General features: G+C 43.2%; 1 protein-coding gene across 5 annotated transcripts in view; it reads right to left on the reverse strand.

Annotated features, from left to right (window-relative positions):
- Prorp (protein only RNase P catalytic subunit) overlaps positions 1-18550 on the reverse strand; it is an 86237-nt gene that overhangs the window by 33159 nt on the left and 34528 nt on the right. For 4 of the 5 annotated variants that reach the window (XM_052185829.1, XM_052185827.1, XM_052185830.1 and 1 more), the window contains one exon: positions 13364-13471. The exons of the other annotated variant lie outside the window; for it this stretch is intronic. In XM_052185829.1, coding sequence (XP_052041789.1) covers positions 13364-13471 — 108 coding nt within the window. The remainder of the gene's footprint in view (positions 1-13363; positions 13472-18550) is intronic. 5 annotated transcript variants of the gene reach the window in all.

Here is an 18550-nt window from a genome sequence, read left to right on the forward strand (position 1 = left end):
GGATGGCTTTGAACTTCTGATCCTTCTGCTTCCACTTCCAGAACTGGGATTACAAGCTTGTACCACCAAACCCAGTTTCTGCGGTGCTGGGAGATGCATGCTCGGCAAGCCCTCTGCAGAGTTACATCTGCAGCCCCGGGCCACTGCTGTACTATTGAAAACACCGGCAACAACCTAAGTTCCCAACAATAGCAAAGAGTTCTTCTTACTCATTCAGAATGGTTTCCAAAATACTTAATTCTGAAGAAGAGACCTTAACAGATGAAAGATAAAACCAAAACTAAACCAAGCTGTATGTTTTGATATATATTGTCTCAACCTAATGGAGAGAAAGAAAAGAGAAGGAAGGCATTCTGTAGCCTCCATCTCAAAGGGACAAAGAAGCAAACCAGAGATGAGGGTCCATGCCTATAATCCCAGAGGCAGGAGGATCAGGAGTTCAAAGTCATCTCAGATATATTCTGAATTTGGGGTCAGCCAAAGCTAGGCGAGATTTTATCTAAAAGACAGACAAGCGGAAATACAGGATGGAGAGATGGCTCAGTGGTTAGTGGCTCTGTTATTTCGTAAGGCCCGTGTTCAGATCCCAGCAATGAGGTGGTCATCTCGCTCACAACTGTCTGTAACTCCAGCTCCAATGCCTCTGTCCTCTGAGGAGACCCACACTCACCTGAACACACTTATAAGCAGACCCACATTTCTACACAAACTTAAAAATGATGAAAATAAATCTTAAAAAAGAAATGGAAATATTGGCTGTATGTGGTGAGATTATTTTTGTTTTCACATTTTCTAAAACAAATATATTACTTTTATAAATTAAAAAGCTTTAAAAAGTATTAATAACATCAAGAATTGACCTAGACCATAGCTTCTGAAGAATCCTTAGCCTCTAATATTATGCTTTTATATAAAAAAAAACATTTAATAGTGCATGCCTGTGACCCCAGCACCAGGAGGTGGGAGCAGGGGGCTGAGGAGCTCGAGGTCACCCTTGGCAGCAGTGTGGGCTACACTGGAGCCCATCTCACACGTAAACAAACCAACAAGCACATTTACTGCGGGTTTGCATTTGCCACAGTGCACATGTGGAAGCTAGCGGAGCTTGTGGGAGTGGTTCTCTCTTTTACTGTGTTGTGTGGGTCCAGGTATCAACCTCAGGTCGTTGGCCTTAGTGACAAGTGCTTCACCCACTCAGTCATCTTGCCAGCCCCAGGCACGATGGTACACATCTGTAATCTCGACACATTGGAGACAGAGTAGGAGGACACCCTGGGTTAAAGAGTTCCAGGCTAACCTGGGCTACCTCAGAAAAACAGAACACACAACACCACAGATATGTATATGTGGAAATGTGTGTATGTTTGTATACATGTAGTTAACATCCAAAGTCTTTGAGCTGCACTCTGATATGGTACTGAACTTTTTGTTTTTTGTTTCCCCACCCCCCCCCCCCACCCCCGAGACAGGGTTTCTCTGTATAGCCCTGGCTGTCCTGGAACTCACTCGGTAGACCAGGTTGGCCTTGAACTCAGAAATCCGCCTGCCTCTGCCTCCCAGAGTGCTGGGATTACAGGAGTGCGCCACCACCGCCCGGCCGAACTTTCTGGTTCTTATCTCTATGGCTAATACTAAAGCTATACACATGATAAACCATGGTAAAGACTAGCGTTTAAAGATACTACCGGATATGAGTGTGTGTGTGCAGGTGTGGAGGATGACCTGGCTAATGTCTACAGCCTGGCATCCTCTCACAAAGTAATTCAGATAGGCCAGGATTAAATTACAAGTAAAACAATAAAGAAGCACATGTTAGGGAAGCATTTACTGCAATCCCATCACAGTGAGAACTGGGTAACAGGCATGGAAATAAAATGGCCAGAATAAATAATGGAAGGTAAGGGAGACTTCGCTGTGCTCACGGTTTACAGCCACGGAGCTGGTGGATGGCTTTGAGGCTTTCACTTTGAAGATGTTTTGGTAAAAGATTGAAACTCTTAAAACATTATGCATATTTTGTGGGGTTATTTTGGTTTACTTGAAGAGAGACTGTTGTTTCCACGTATTTTCCAACCTGCTATTTAGTAAGATTAGCTATTCTCTTTCCTGAACAGATCAGAAGAAGTTCAAGAGAGTTTCCCTGCATGGGGCTAGACCATGACTACCATGAACACTCAGTATTATGAAAAAGACCAGCACGGCCACACACCGGATCACAGGCCAGCGTGGACGATAACTCCACACAGTCCCTAGACGAAGAACTACAGGAAGTCAGCGCCTGCTAAGAGAGGGTCAGTCAGTGAAGCTCCCATAGAGGTTGCCAATCTAATACTTCCCCTCAACAATTTATTTCCGTTTAATCGTATGAATGGTGTGAATCTTACAAACCAATGGGTCTTAGAGAATTAGATCACTTGGAAGATATACCAGATATAACTGGGTGTGGTTCCAAATTTCCCAATCTCTAAGCGCTGGCCCTGAGCCAGCGTCTTCCGATCTTACCCTCTTGCTACTATGCCCAATGACAATTTTTAAAATTTTAGATGTACTTATTTTACAAAACTACCCAGAAAAGAAAACTGAATTACTGAAAGCTAACAAATAAATAAAACCAAAACTTAACAAGTACAGCCTTAAGAACTAAAATGCCTTCAATCTACTGGCTTTCACTATTTGGGGCTGGGAGAAAATCTCAGCCTTCGTAACAGAGAGAAGTGTGAAACAAGCAATTATTTTAAAAGAAAAATGCTATTCTAAAATAAATGTCACCATAGAACTAATAATTACTGAAGCATTATTATCATAATAATTAAGTAAGAATCATTTACATAGCTTCCAAAACAGGAATCCATTTACTGGTAACGATGGAATCACTACTTCCTGACAACAGAAACTTTTGTTGTTGTTAAAATTGGTGTTATTTGCATAGTGGCCTCTACCTGTGTCATTCCCCAGGAGGATGTTTTAATATATTGTCATAGAAGCGAGGTACACATGTCAGTGATTCACAGTCAGCCCTACCACACCCCTAAGGCTTATCACACAGACACATTAAGACAGAGAATCAATTAGGCACGCGATGTTGCCAGAGAGATAACAGACGCAGGAACCTGGCAACAAAACATGACACCTGATCACCTGATTAATGCAACCCGGGCATTTTAACTGTTACGCAAGGTGTGCCTTTCTGGAAATTTGGAAAGAAAGGACTAGGAAACCAAATTCAATGCAGAAGTTTTGCTTGGCTCCATATTGCTTTCTATTTAACACCCTTGATAGCTTTGCTCGATCTCACCTGGTTGACCGTTGGCCTTCATGCACGAACTGGTAACTGTCAGAATAATCCTAAGAGGTGCATGCTAGTCTAGCAGTCACATGGCAAAAGAGAACTCAGGTGTGCCAAGCACGAGGAATGGGTGGAGTGGCAGGTGACAGAGCAGCAGTCAGCCCGACAGGGTTCAGCCTAGGGCGATCCGACTTCTCTGTACTCACATCATGAAAGATGAATGATCAGGAAAAACCCCCGAGCACTACGCTTCATGTTCCTCAGTCAACCTGGACGGGCATCCACTCATCCTCACCGTGAGTAATCAGATATAACTATTTCACCTTTTATCTGTTTAATTTTTGTGCTTTTTCTGAGATGAGGTCTTACTCTGTAGCCAAGGCCGGCCTTCACTATCACCCTCCGACCTTAGCCTCTTGTTACTATGCACAGATGCAATTTTCTAAAATGTTAGATGTATTTATTTCATGTGTATGAGGGTTTTTGCCTGCATGTGTGTATGCCCCACACATGAGTGCCTGGCACCTAAGGTCAGAAAAAGGAGTCAGATCTCCAGGAACTGGGAGTTACAGATGGCTCTGAGTCTCCATGTGAGGGTGCTGAGAACTGAACCTGGGCCTTCTGCAAAAGCAGCAAATGCTCTACCCACAAAGCCATCTATCCTTCTAGCCTGAGGTGTTAAGTATTTTAAAAATAAGGAGTCATGCATTAGCTTTACTTTCCCAGCATGCAATGAGCTTATAGATTAAATAACTCTTGCTGGAATATATAACTGGGTTGTAAAGCATTTACCTGTGCCTCAGTTTTTTGATTCACCAGCACTACAAACCAACAAGCCATCTCTGCTGGCCAGTTCTATGTCAACCTAACACAAGCTACAGTTAGTTCTGAGAGGAGGGAACCTCTATTGAGAAAATGTCTCCATAAGACCAGGCTGCAGTCAAGCCTATAGGGCATTTTCTTAACTCGTGATGGACGGGGAGGGCCCTGCCCACTGTGGGTGGTACCAGCCCTGGGCTGCTGACCTAGGTTCTATAAGGAGGCTGAACAAGCCACAGGAACAAGCTAGTAAGCAGCGCCCCTCCATGGCCTCTGCTTCAGCTCCTGACACCAGGTTCCTGCCCTGTGTGAGCGCCTGTCCTGACTTCCTTCAGTGATGGGCTGGGATGTGGAAGTGTGCACAGAGTCTTCTTCTTGTCATTATTTCCTAGAATATGATTTACATTGTGTTAGGGATTATAATAAGCTAGAGGTTCAGTCTGAGAGTATAGGACGACGTTTATAGGGCGTATGGAAACACTATGATACTTTATTTTATTACTCATTTTTTTATGTGTATGGGTGTCTTACCTACATGTATGTCTGTGTACCACATGTGTGCTCATTGTCTGTATACACAATAGAGTTGCACTTGTGTGTGCTGGGAATTGAATCTGGAGACAGAGAAACAAGGCGGGTTTTCAGGGAAGCCTCCACTAACGGTACAGTGGTGAAGCAGGAGAAGCGATTACACCACAGAGTGTTTCAAAGAAGATGTGCTACTAGAAAGTGCACTCTGGTCTTTAACATTTGCTGTTGTGACTGCGCGGGAGCTGAGCTTCCTTTCCTCACTCTGCTCCCATTACTGAAACAGTCTCGAGCAGTCAGTGACGATTCAGCATTACTACAGCTTGGAGAGAGGGGCCGAGGGTATGTAAGCCACGAGCATAGCTTACTGTACCTCAGCTGCTTCACAGCTCTGAAACATTAACAAGAGCTTATGTAAATCAATAGGGAGAAATAAAATAACTTGAGTGGAAGAAAAAAATATGAGAAGCCATTGCCAAGTAAACGCTCTAGCAAATGACCTTTAATGGCTAAACACCTTGCCTCCATTTTCCCCTCACTGTAGTAAAAGCAACTAAGAGATAGCAATCAGGACGAATTCTGCAGCGTTTCCACCCAAACGGCTTTCCATTCGCTGTCGCAAGCAAGCTGCAGGCACGAAAGCATTTAGTGCTGATGTCTGCCTGTAATTCTTTTGAATTACATTATAAATTTCCATTCTGCCGAAGCCATTTTAACCAATTCTCCGCTTGTTGCAGAAATAGGGTGCAGAGTTGGGAACAGCCAGCAAGATTAACTAAAATGGTGAACCTCCCCCCCACCCCCACATGCCCTCTATTAGAGGGGCTTAGGAACACGGGCAATCCAAAGCGCAGGCTGCAGAATGAGCAGGGAACAAAAGCACTAGGACGGGTGCGTGGCAGGTGTGTGGGGTGCAAAGGATCATGGGGGAAGCTGTGGCATAAGAACCTTTCCATTTCTTCTTTTGTTTCCCAAGTGAAAGGCTGCATGCTGCTCCTGTCTCCTCAGAGCAGCCTCACGTCACCAAGGAGCACTTGGTGACTGTGAAGACAAACTCATTTCTTACAAGTCAAGGTTGTGAAAGCATGAGTCAAGTATGAGTAATAGAGACTTAGAATCCCCTCCCCTCCCCTCCCTTGCCTGGTTATTCTAAGAAAAAGAATCAACAAAAGTACCATATACAACTGCAACAAAGGACCTAGATTTTAGGAAAAAAAAAAAGCAGACTCCAGGCAGAGACAGTCTACACAGCCATGCTAACACTCATGTCTAGCTTGACTACTGTAACAAGACATCAACGTCCTCAGCATGGCAGCCAGGAGCTAGTCAGAAGCACCGTCATTCTGCTCAGTGGGAAAAGCATTTGCTGCCGAACTATGTCGACTTAGCTCAGTTGCATAACCGTAACCCAGGCAGACTCCACAGAGACAACCGGATGGTCCTTTGACCTCTACATGGACATCACAACATGTTCACATGCATGGATTCTTTTTTTTTTTTTTTTTTTGGATTTGGTTTTTTCAAGACAGGGTTTCTCTGTGTATCCCTGGCTGTCCTGGAAGTCACTCTGTAGACCAGGCTGGCCTCGAACTCAGAAATCCTCCTGCCTCTGCCTCCCAGAGTCCTGGGATTACAGGTGTGCGCCACCACTGCCCGGCTCACACGCATGTATTCAACACACATGCACACACTTGTACACTCATGCATACGCTAATAATCAACTTTGCAAGAGACATCAGAGCAGAAGCATTACAAACACAGTCTCCACGATTTCTTCCCCCGTGTCACCTCACTGTTAATATTCCAGTTACTCTGGATCTGAAATGGGGATAATAACAGATGCCTAAATGAGTAGTTATTTGTAAAAAGCTAGTATAATCCAACCTAGCTTGACTAAGAGAATTGGGTTTTGGTTTTCTAGAATAGAATCTTCATACAAAAATATTTTTTTTATTTTGCTTCTGTTTTATTTTGCTTTGGTTTGCTATTGTGGAGAATTTAAGTTTATTATGAGATTTCTCTGACCCTGTGGCCTGCCACTGGAACCCCTCCCCCTAGCTGGGCAGCCTGGGAGGCCTCAGTGGGAGAGGCTGTGCTTAGTCCTACTGCACTGGGGGTCACAGGGCGGGGCTGTACCCAAGGCCGGCGTTTCCTTCTCTGACAAGGAGAGGGAGTAATCGGGGGAGGATTTGTGAGGGTGGGACTGGGAGGGAAGAGGGGCTTCGATGGGATATAAATAAATGGGGAGGGAGGGAGGGAGAGAGGAGGAGAGGGGAGAGAGAGAAAGAGAGAGAGGGGAAGGGAGAGAGGGAAGGAGGGAGAGAGTTTAAGTACTAGAGTTAAGAAAAAGACACTCAGAAAAAAAAAAAGTACTGAATACCCAAGAGTGTAGGCATGGCTTCTCAAAAGAAAATTATCTGATTTTGGTTTTTGAGTCGCCTAATTTTGTTTTATGCAGTTCAAGCTGTCCTTGAATTCACCAACTGCTTGTCAGAGTGCTGAGATCACAGGTGTGCTACCACACCAGGCTTTTCAGTCTTTCTTCCTTTCCTTCCGTGCTTATTATTTGTGTATATGTGTATGTATGTGTGCAGTATATGTGTATGCATGTGTATATATGTGGATTCATGTACATATGTATACATGTGTTATGCACATATATAGATGTGTGTGCATGTGTATGTGTATTTTTGTACAAATACATGTGTATATGTGTGGTAAGTATGTGCATGTGTGTATCTGACTGTGTGTATCATATCTGAGGGTGTATGTGTATATAGTGTATGTATGCATATGAGGATGTGCATGTGTATATGTTGTATGTATGTGTGAGAGCATGTGTATGAATGTATTGTGTGTATGCATGTACATAAATATCTCTGTATGCATATATAGGTATGTGAAAAATACATATATACATGTCTATGCTCATGTATTTGTATGTGTATACATATGTATGTGGTGTGTGTATGTGTGAGGGTGTGTAGTGTATGTGTATATACATATGTGTGTGATATGTGCATGTATGTTCATGTGTACATGAATGTATGCTTGTGGGGTTAGAGGTATGCACACACAGGTATACAGGTATGGATGCTTCCCTCAAGCACATCTCTATTGTTTGAGACAGAATCTGGAGCTCATTATTGCAGCTAGACTGGCTGACCAGCAAGCCCCTGGAATCTGCCACGCCCTGCCCGCCCTGCCCTCATGCGCGGGTTACAGGCATGCACTGCTATGTCTGGTTCATATGTGAGTGTGGGCATCTGAATTCATGTCCTCATGTCTGCACTACACTCCCCCTGAGCCATCTCCTCCCAGCCCCTTTATGTCATATGTCCTTTACAGAGAAGATGATTGTTTGCTTAGTGACTCAAGTTTAGACTCTGAGCACCAGTTCAATAAAGTAGGAAGACAACCTCATGAAGACTGCTAAAAATAAGAAGAAAGTAAAGGTTGTCAGCTATCCAAAGCAGGATACTAAACATATTCTAAAACCAAGACCCACGAGAGAGCAAACTACCATGCTTCTGTCAGTACATGCTGCACAACCATGCTCTGGGTTGCTTTAGTCCCTTGCTTTTAAATATATTGGATTATGTGCCAAACACTATAATAAAGTACACTTCAAGATCATTAGATCATTTAGGGACTGGAGAGGCAGTTTGCGAAGGATCTGGGTTCAGTTCCCAGAAGCTTTTAACTACCCACAATTCCACTTCTGCCTTCATACTCTTAGGTGTGCACACATACATTAAATAAATAAATACATCTTTAAAGAATAACTAGTGCACTTGATATTCCCACAAGGCACCTGGAGGATCTATAACTTAGCTTACATCATGTCGGCCACAAATGAAGGAGGCTGCTCAGAATAAAATGTACAGCGTCTTTGGTCACTGGCTGAAAAGCTAGTGCTATCTCTAATAGGCTACATATTTGGCTGCAGCCTCAACTGCACATTGTTTTGAGAATTTATGAAATGTTTTGAGCACTCATACACAGAGCCCTTTCGCGATGCTGAAGAACAGTGAGCAAGGTGTCTAGTCTCTGGGAATTATATTTGAATGGAGGAGATAGATAAATCAAGAAAAGTGCAGAAGCTAAAAAGTGCAGAAGTGTTGGTTAATTTTTGTCAACCTGATAGACTAGAGTCTCATTGGAAGAGGGAAACTCAATTGAGGACAGCCTGCCTCAGATTGGCCTGTGGCATGTCTGAGGGGAATTTTCTCGATTAATGATTACCGGCGTGGGAGAGAGTGGCTCACTTTGGGCTCTGCCACCCCTGGGCTGGTGGTCTCTGGTTCTATAAGAAAGAAAGCCGAGCAAGCCACAGGGAACAGAGCCCTAAGCAGTGTGTCTCCACATTCCGCTTCAGTTCCTGCCCTGACTTCCCCCATGACAGCCTGTAGCCTGTGAGAAGAACCCACTCCTTGCCAAGGTTTCTGTTAATGTTTTCTTACAGCATCCGAGAAGGAAGCTACAACAGTTCTCAACTAACCACCCAAAACAGGGGGCAAAAGTAACACTCATTTTCTCATTTTGGGTTGGGTTCTGGATAGTTTTCTGGTACCGCACAGTATATCGGCTGAGCTCATTCTTGTGTTCAGAATTAAACGGCAGGTTTCTGGAATCTTCCTGTGTACCTTAGACTAGCCTCAAACTCGTGACCATCCTGCATCCTGACTGCTAGGACAGTGGTGTACACCACCACAGCCATCCATGGGGTCACCTTTAATCCACCTGAGATGTGAACAGGACCAGGACAGCCTCAGATTCACAGAGATCTACTTGCTTCTGCCTCCCAAGTGTTCGATTAAAAGCATGTACCTCCACCTCCTGGCTCCACTATTTTATTTTTAATTGTGTGTGTGTGTGTGTGTGTGTGTGTGTGTGTGTGTACACATGAGTGCAGGTGTTCAAGGAGGCCAGAGGAGTCAGATCCTCTGAAGCTGCAGTGACAGGCAGTTGAGAGCCACTGATATGGGTATTAGAAACAGGACCTGGGTCCCTCGCAAAAGTGGAATATATGCTCTTAACTGCTGAACCGTCTTTCCAGCCGGGAAGCTTGTTCTCTTAGACCCTTAATTTCTACTACTCTTAAGACGTAAGCTCCAGGTTCAAGCTATGTGATCACAGTGAAGTCCCTCAATAGCGAATGCCAGGTCCTTTCTCAATATCGATCTTATGGAGCATATCAGATATATAATGACCCAGTGACCCAGTGACGGAGAAGTATGGAGGTAGAGGCAGGATAGTCAGAAGTTCAAGGTCACTGTTGGTTACCTAGTGAGTTCAAGGCCAGCCCAGGCTACTTGGGACTCATTTCTATAAAACAAAATAAAAAGTATCCCAAAAATGGGGAAAATCCTAACATGCTTGACAATAGGCTATCTCAGGGTGTCCTAGAACTATGTAGCCCAAGTTGGCCTCCAACTTGAGATCATCCTGCCTCTGCCTCTCTGCCTCTGCCTCCTGAAATCTAGGTTTATAGACACACACCATCATACCAACTTAAGCTATGTCTGTCTGAGTTTTCTTCTGTGGGCTGAGATAGAAATCTAGGCTTCATGTGTTTTTAATAGTACTGACTTCAATTCTTTTTTTTTTTTCCCTACAAACAGTTTATCAGTGTGACCTGACCCTGATGTGGTCGCACTGAGAGAACCGAGTGGTAAAGGGGATGATGCAGAAGGCGCAGTAGCCAGGACTAATCTATACTGATGAAAACAGGAGCTACAGCTGAACAGTAACAAAAACAATAGCACTAACAGCTGATAGTCCATGCTCATGATGTGTGTAGTGATAAATGTTTTTGTTGTTGTTGTTTCTGTTTTTTAAAATCTAATTTTTAACTTTGTATTGATTCTTTGTAAAGTTCACATTATATACCCCAGTCCCACTCCTCTCCCCATCCCTTTGTATCTGCCCTCTATCCTTGCAACACCCCCAATAAAAAAAAATAAAAATAAATAAAACAAAAACTCATGTAAAAATCGTGGAAGCTGCAGTGTGTCCCAGTGTGTCACACAGCACACCCTTTTGTCCACACTTCTTTACTTGCAAATGTTCATTGCAGTGAGTCATTGGCCTGGTTCAAGATCTAGTACTGACTGCAATTCTTTTCTTTCTTTCTTTCTTTCTTTCTTTCTTTCTTTCTTTCTTTCTTTCTTTCTTTCTTTCTTTCTTTTTCTTTCTTTCTTTCTTTCTTTCTTTCTTTCTTTCTTTCTTTCTTTCTTTCTTTCTTTCTTTCTTTCTTTCTTTCCTTCCTTCCTTCCTTCCTTCCTTTCTTTCTTTTTTAAACACAGCAAAATACAACTTTAATGTTTAGACTACTCACAGAGTGAGAAAGATTCTATCAACTGAGGACAGAATGACACAAATTTCTTTTGGAAGAATTAATTGTTAGGAAGCTAATACTGTCCCTCTCTTCTTTTTTTCCCTTTTCTTTTATTGGATGTTTTCTTTATTTACATTTCAAATGTTATCCCCTTTCCTGGTTTCCTCTCCAGAAACTCCCATCCCATCCCTTCTGCCCCTGCTTCTATGAGGGTGCTACTCCCCCCACTCCTGCCTACCCACCCTGGCATTCCTCTACACTGGGGCATCGAGGCTTCCCAGGACCAAGGGCCTCTCCTCTCATTGATACCTGACAAGGTCATCCTCTGCTACATAGGTGTAACATGGGTCCCTCCATGTGAACTCTTTGGTTGGTGGTTTAGTCCTTAGGAGCTCTGGGGGGTCTGGTTGGCTCATATTGCTGGGATTAAAGGCATGAGCCACCATTTTCCAGTCTGACTGCAATTCTTAATCACCTATTATTTGACTATCTGGCCTAGACTGAGTCTACTATTAAGGTAAAATTTAGGATTTCCTTTCTTTTTTTCTTTCTTTTTAAGACAGGGTCTCTCTCTATATATACAGCAGACCAGGTTGGCCTCAAATTCAGAGAGTCAGCTGTCTCTGCTTCCTGAATGCTGGCGTTAAAGGCATATACTACCTATCATGACTGACCTAGAATTTAGCATTTTTCATTGTCATGAATGACAGGAAAAAACAAGCTACCAGAGAAAGGCCTACAGACAAGAATTACTGTTCCTTTGGGAGTGCACTCAAACAGTAATTACAACCGTAGGGACAGTTGTGGGGCTCCTGCAGCGAGGGCTTGCACACATGGAGTCATTAAATCTTCAGAACACCCTTTGGAGATAGGAACCATCTATTCTCTTTTACAGACTGGAAAACAGCCAAGAATGGCTTTGAACTTCCCAAGTGTTAGGGTTACAGGTGTGTGCCACAGTGTCTGGTTTATGGGGCCGTGGTGATGGGATCCAGGGCTTTGTGTATTCTTGGGAGGTCGTGTACCAAGTGAGCCACATCTCCAGCACAGGAGATCTAGCCTTAATTTCAAAACTAAGACGCCATTGACAGGCTGATTGGAGAAACTAGGAAACTACTTCTGACCTAGGATGTGCCCAGAGGACCTTCTGGAGCACTGTGAGGCTGTCTTCAGTTCTCTGTCTCCTTCTCCAAAAATGTGACAGAATCACCCATCCAAAGATTTCCTTCTGACAGGCTAGTGGACATACCCACCAATCATCCTTGATATCCTACTTCTCCCCAAAAAACTTAGTCCACTTTAGCCTATATCTCACAAACTAATTTTTAGGACTTTGTGGAAAGCTGAAAACCAAATAAAAGGTAAATGAACCCGAAAGTTATTTTTTACGGATTAGATGGGGACTTTGTCAAATAAGTCCATCAAAAACTGAATTCTTCCAAGCCTGATTCGTCAGAACTGCATTCTTCATTTTCTGCCATGTTTGCCAAGAGCCAAAGATACTTTCAAACTTCTCTCATGGCAGAAGGATCAGGAGTTTGAGGATCAGGAGTTCAAGGCCAGTCACAGTCACATACTAACCAAACCAAACCAACCAACCAAACAAACAAACAAACAAAAAAGATAACAACAGAACACAAATTCCCAAGTAACTTTTGCAAAAAACACATAGATGGCTGAACTGAGGGAACAGTCCCGCGGAGAAAAGGCTTTGCCTATGTCAGCAGCAGCTGTTAAACAGGGCTTCCGTGCAACTGCAGAACGGCACCAAGCACAAGAGCCAGGAGCTGAAATCCAGGCGCTCTCTATAATCTAAATGTTCTGGTCATTTTCCGGGGATTTATTGTACAAATTTACCTTTAATTTTGTAATCTCTTTGCTGCTGTGAGAAAATCATGGTCACAGAGGGGAACACTTGGGAGGCAGAGGCAGAAGGTCTCTGTGAGTTCAGGCCAGTTTTGGTCTACACAGAGAGACTGTCTCAAAAAGAACAGAAGAAAAAGAATGGATGAAAAAAGAATAAAAAATTCCTAGTAGCCTTCTTTGAACCTGCTAGCACATTTACACATTGATAAAAACAAGTGATCACCCAGGGAGAAAACAACTGCATAGGTTAATCTGTGAGTCTACCATGTTTGGGAAAATATGAAAAAATGACTATCTAGTATCTCACGATTACATCTTGCTGTATTCATTTTCAGATTAGATAGATGTGACCCAGAGGTAAACGGTGACTCCAAGGAGAAAGGGGAGAGGTCAGGAGGAGAGCCTAGGCTATACACAAAAGGAGAGGTCAGGAGAAGGAGAGCTGAGGCTATACACAAAAGGCAGCTGGTTCTTTAGAAGAATTATTTCTACAGAGATGGAAAGACAAAATAAAAAAGACTTACATTTTGAGATTCTCGACCCTTAGGAAACATTTTTGCAACATTGAGGCCATCGATAACAATATCAAAAGGAGGACAGGTGTTCACAAAGCTCTCAAATCTCTTCAGTTCCTAAAAAGGCAAAGGCAGAGGAAACATTACAGGAGCTAGGGGCTGGCAATGGAGGTCGGCGGAGGTCCGGGCTGGTCTACTCTGCTTGAGAGTTTAGGGGCTGGCGATGGAGGTCGGCGCTGGTCTACTCTGCCTGAAAACCCTGTAAACTAGGTATGCCAGCCCACCCTGAGATGTGAGACAGGAGGAGCCGGAGTTCAAGTTCCTCCTCACAGGTTACTTAGGCCAGCCTGAGACAGAGAAGACCCTGTCTCAGAACACGTGGATCAAAAAAGAACTAGACTAGGACATCACTGTAAACATGCTGAGGTAATTTAGTATTATTTTGATAACTGAAAATATTCTTCCCATAGAACCCCAACCCCAAACACATAGACTGAATATTTAAGTCCTATTGTATAAGTCAAGAGAAGGGAACGGTTACCTGGTAGCCGTGGTGAAAGAACATGAACCTACCCTTGTTATTTTTATTTATTTATATGCTTATTTATTTATATGTTTATAAATATATTTATTTATTTATATGACACACACCTTTAACCCAAGCATTCTGAAGGTAGATACAGTTACTATGAACTTGAGGCCAGCCTGGGCTACACCGGAAGTTTCCAGCCAGCTAGGGTTATACTGTGAGACTCTCTCAAAAATCTTCCTTGCTTCCTTGCTTCCTTCCTTCCTTTCTTTTGGATTTTCGAGACAGGGTTTTCCTGGGTAGCCCTGGCTGTCCTGGCACTCACTCTGTAGACCTGACTAACCTCAAACTCAGAAATCCACCTGCCTCTGCTTCCCAAGTGCTGGGATTACAGGCGTGCACCACCACTGCTTGACTTCAAAAAAATTTTTTTCCTTGAATTTTGTTTTTGAAACAAGGTCTTTCTATATACATAGCCCAGGCTGGTTCAAACTCACTGTGTACTCTAGGCTGGCCTGTGCTGCCTTTAATCCCAGCACTAGGGAGGCAGAGGCAACCGGCTCTCTGAGTTTGAGGCCAGCCTGGTCTACAAAGTGAGTTCCAGGGCAACCAGGGCTACACAGAGAAACTCTGACTTGGAAAAAAACCAAACCAAAAAAACAAACCCATGTGTTTAAAAATGCTATGGTAAAATATACACACACACACACACACACACACACAGAAACATGCACACCCCCCACCCCCGAGAAACAGCTGGTATGGTAGTGATACCCTATCCCCGAAATCTCAGCACTGGGGAGTTAGGAAAGGAAAAGAGAAGGGAGGAGAGAACTATGGGGGGGGGGTGGACAAGAGAGGACAGCGGAATATTTGTGGCAGGAAAGCTACTTCGGAAGAAGGAGATTAACAATGGAAGAGATGGGGGGGGGGGAGGATGAATAGAATCTGATACAATGACACACGTGTGACATTCCAAACCTATTTCTTTTCATGCTAATAAAAAAAAATTAACAAAGCTAGCAGAAAATTTATGCCTGGTATTAGTCAAAAGCTGTATTATAGAAGAACACAATATAGAAGGAAATAAATAAAAAGGAACAAAAGTTAAAATAATTTTAAAATGAGTTTATTCTTTCACAATTTCATGTATATATGTGTGTGTATGTGTGTGTGTGTGTGTGTGTGTGTGTATATACACACACTCTCGCCTTATCCTTCCTTTTAAAATTTCACATATATTCACATTTTACCTGCATGTATGTCTGTGTGAAGGTGTCAGATACCCTAAAACTGGAGTTATAGAAGTTATGAGCCGCCATGTGGGTGCTAGGAATTTAACCCAGGTCCTCTGGAAGGGCAGCCAGTGTTCCTAACCACTGAGCCATCTCTCCATCCACCTTGCCCCCAACCCCATCTTCTTTTATCCCTTTCTTTTTTTTTTTTAAGATGTATTTATTTATTATATGTAAATACACTGTAGCTGTCCTCAGACACACCAGAAGAGGGCGTCAGATCTCATTAGGGATGGTTGTGAGCCACCATGTGGTTGCTGGGATTTGAACTCAGGACCTTTGGAAGAGCAGTCGGTGCTCTTACCCGCTGAGCCACCTCTCCAGCCCCTTTTATCCCTTTCTATATCAAAATAAACTTCATGTGGAAAAACTGTCCTTACTCCCTATTTCACACTGTGTACAAATTATTTTAAAATGGGTCATGGAAGGCCAAGGAGATGACTCGGCAGTTGAGAGCATGGCTGCTCTTACAGAGCACCCAGATAGAGTTCACAGCACCCACACAACAGCTTACGGCATCCCTAGCTCCTATTCCAGGCGATTCAATGCCCTCTTCTCGATTCCTTGAGCATCAAGCACACAAGAATGCATGCAGGCAAAATTCCATACACATAAAATAATAAAATAACTTAAAGTAAAACTTCTGGGGCTGGAGAGATGGGCCAGTAATTAAGAGCAGTGGCTGTTCTTCCAGAGGGCCCAGGTTCAATTCCTAACACTCACATCATCTGTACTCATAACTGTAACACCAGTTCCAGGGGATCTGGCACCCTCATACAGACATATATGCAAGCAAAATACTAAAGCAACATAAAAATAAGTAAATTCATCTAAGTGGTATTGGTACACACCTTTAATCCCTGTACTTGAGAGTCAGAGACAGGTGGATCTCTTGAGTTCGAAGCCAACCTGGTCTACAGAGGAAATCCCAGAACAGCTAGGGCTACACAGAGAAACTGTCTTGGAAATCCAAGTAACCAAAGTAAAACAAAACAAAAGATCAAAACAAGATAAGATAAAACAAAAAGTAAGTGTTGTTACGGCTAGCTAAACAGGAAAAAAAAAAACACAAATCCTTAAACAAACAAATAAATAAACTTCCATTTGGTAACAAAACCAATTAAATATTGGTTGGAATTAGAATACTAATTTTTATAAATAAAAATAAAAATATCAAGCAAAATTAAAGTTCCTACACAATATAATCTATCTGCTTGTGTCCATATATAGCTAAATACATCAAATGAAGCAAGGCAAGTTCGTTCAATTGCTAACATGAGTACAGTTTTTCTGAGAGGCCATATCTGACAAATTACTACTTGGGAGTTTAAATGAGGAGATTAGTAAGAGTCTAAGGCCACTCTGGGGCTGGACAATGGGTTCCAGGCCAGCTTGTCTTAAAAAAAAGTTCCACTAATAATCAGCAGGGACCACATTTCCATTAGACTGTTAATTATCATTTTGGTGTTGTGCTTAGCAGCACAGTGTATTCATCTCAGTAGAAATAACAAACAGAAACTGCAAAATTTGTCTCTGAAAAATTAATATTAGACTATATAACTTATAAACTCCCCTTCCTATTTTGATATTATGTTCACAGTAGTTGGAAATTCCTTAAAACTACAGACTGGGAATGGCATGGCTAAGACAGTTATATTAGAAAGGTGACTCTGGATGCGTCATAGATCCTTATCCAAAGATTATCCTTCTGGTCCGTTTTCTCCTTAGAGAAAGAGATCTAAAATATTGGGTTTTCTTGTTCCCACCCACCAGATGCACACTAGTTAGGGGTCCAGGGCACCCCTAGGCGCCCCTGAAGCTTAGGGTAAGCGAAATATTCTAAGGGTGTGTGTGTGGGGGGGAGCGGTGTCTTTGATTACATAGTTCCGGCTGTCCTGGAACCTGCTATGTACATCAGGCTGTCCTAAGCCTGTGGAATACATTTAAGGAATTCAAAAGCCACTAGGCAGCTGGGGCAGACAAGGTGTGACAGTGACATAGTTGGCCTGTTGAGACAGCACACACGCAAGACAGCACAGAGCACTAGAGCACTGTAGCATGGAGCACTAGAGCACTGTAGCATGGAGCACTAGAGCACTGTAGCATGGAGCACTAGAGCACTGTAGCATGGAGCACTAGAGCACTGCAGTATGGAGCACTAGAGCACTGTAGCATGGAGCACTAGAGCACTGCAGTATGGAGCACTAGAGCACTGCAGCACGGAGGACTAGAGCACTGCCGGCCTGCAAGCTCAGGGGCTCTCACCGGGACTGACTGGAAATTAGTTGAATGTGCGGTGCTGGCCTGCAGTACATTTGGCGGTAAGGTCATGCGTAGCTACTCATGGAGTTTGGGGCAGCCTGGGCTATACAAGACCCTACTCAAAACAAAGCAAAACAACAACAACAACAAAATACCCAATAAACCAACACAAATCAAAGAACAATTATTTCTTTCTATGTCTATTACTGGGTTTATACTTAAATGTACGTTGGCCAATGATCTAGGATATGAAAAAAATCTACCTATATATTTATTAATCCTCTATTCCTTGGATGTCACTAAAATTTTTTTCTTAAAATAGTTTAATGAGATATAATTAATATACCATGACATTTATCCATTTGAAGATACAATTTACAGGGTTGTACAATAACATTGTAACCTACTTTTAAACTATTTGTTTAACAAAACAAAATAAAACGAAAAACTAACCCACACTCATTGGCAATCAATACCCCGGCCAGTCCCCTCTAATGCAACCAGTCACCTACTTTCTGTCTCCCTAATTTTCCTGTTCTGAGTCACACATGTGGAGTTTTTAGTAAGTGACTGCTTTCACTGACAATGGTATTTTCAACGCTTATTCATATGCAGCACTTAAGTCAGCCCTTTAACTCCTTCCCCGCCACCCAGAAGCCCACGCCACGTCTCTCCCTCTGCCTACTCGTCAACTGGGGAGCAGGCGGGCTCTGCGCTGGGCCGCTGAGGAGCGGTGCTGCTGGGAGCACCGGGGAGTGCTGAGGAGCGGTGCTGCTGGGAGCACTGAGGTGCAGTTCTGGGGTGCAGGTCTGGGGTGCTCACTCCCATGGCTTCTGGAACACCCAGGAGTCCATCTGTCAGATCTCGTGCCAGTCCTATGCCTGACTCTGTCAATGTGGCTGTCCCATTTGGCTTTTCTAGCTGTCCCACAAGGTCCCAGTTTCTCCACATCCTCCCCATCCCGATGTCTGGATTACGCTCATGCTCTTGGCTGTGCTGACGTGGAATACCGCGTGTGCTCACTGACATACAAGAAACTTTTCTTTTTTTGCAACATACTGTTTTTTAATTTGGTTTTTTGGTTGTTGGTAGTGGTGGGTTTTATTGTTT

Source organism: Apodemus sylvaticus, chromosome 6 (assembly GCF_947179515.1).
Source record: "Apodemus sylvaticus chromosome 6, mApoSyl1.1, whole genome shotgun sequence".
In the NCBI taxonomy this organism is placed as follows: Eukaryota; Metazoa; Chordata; class Mammalia; order Rodentia; family Muridae; genus Apodemus; species Apodemus sylvaticus.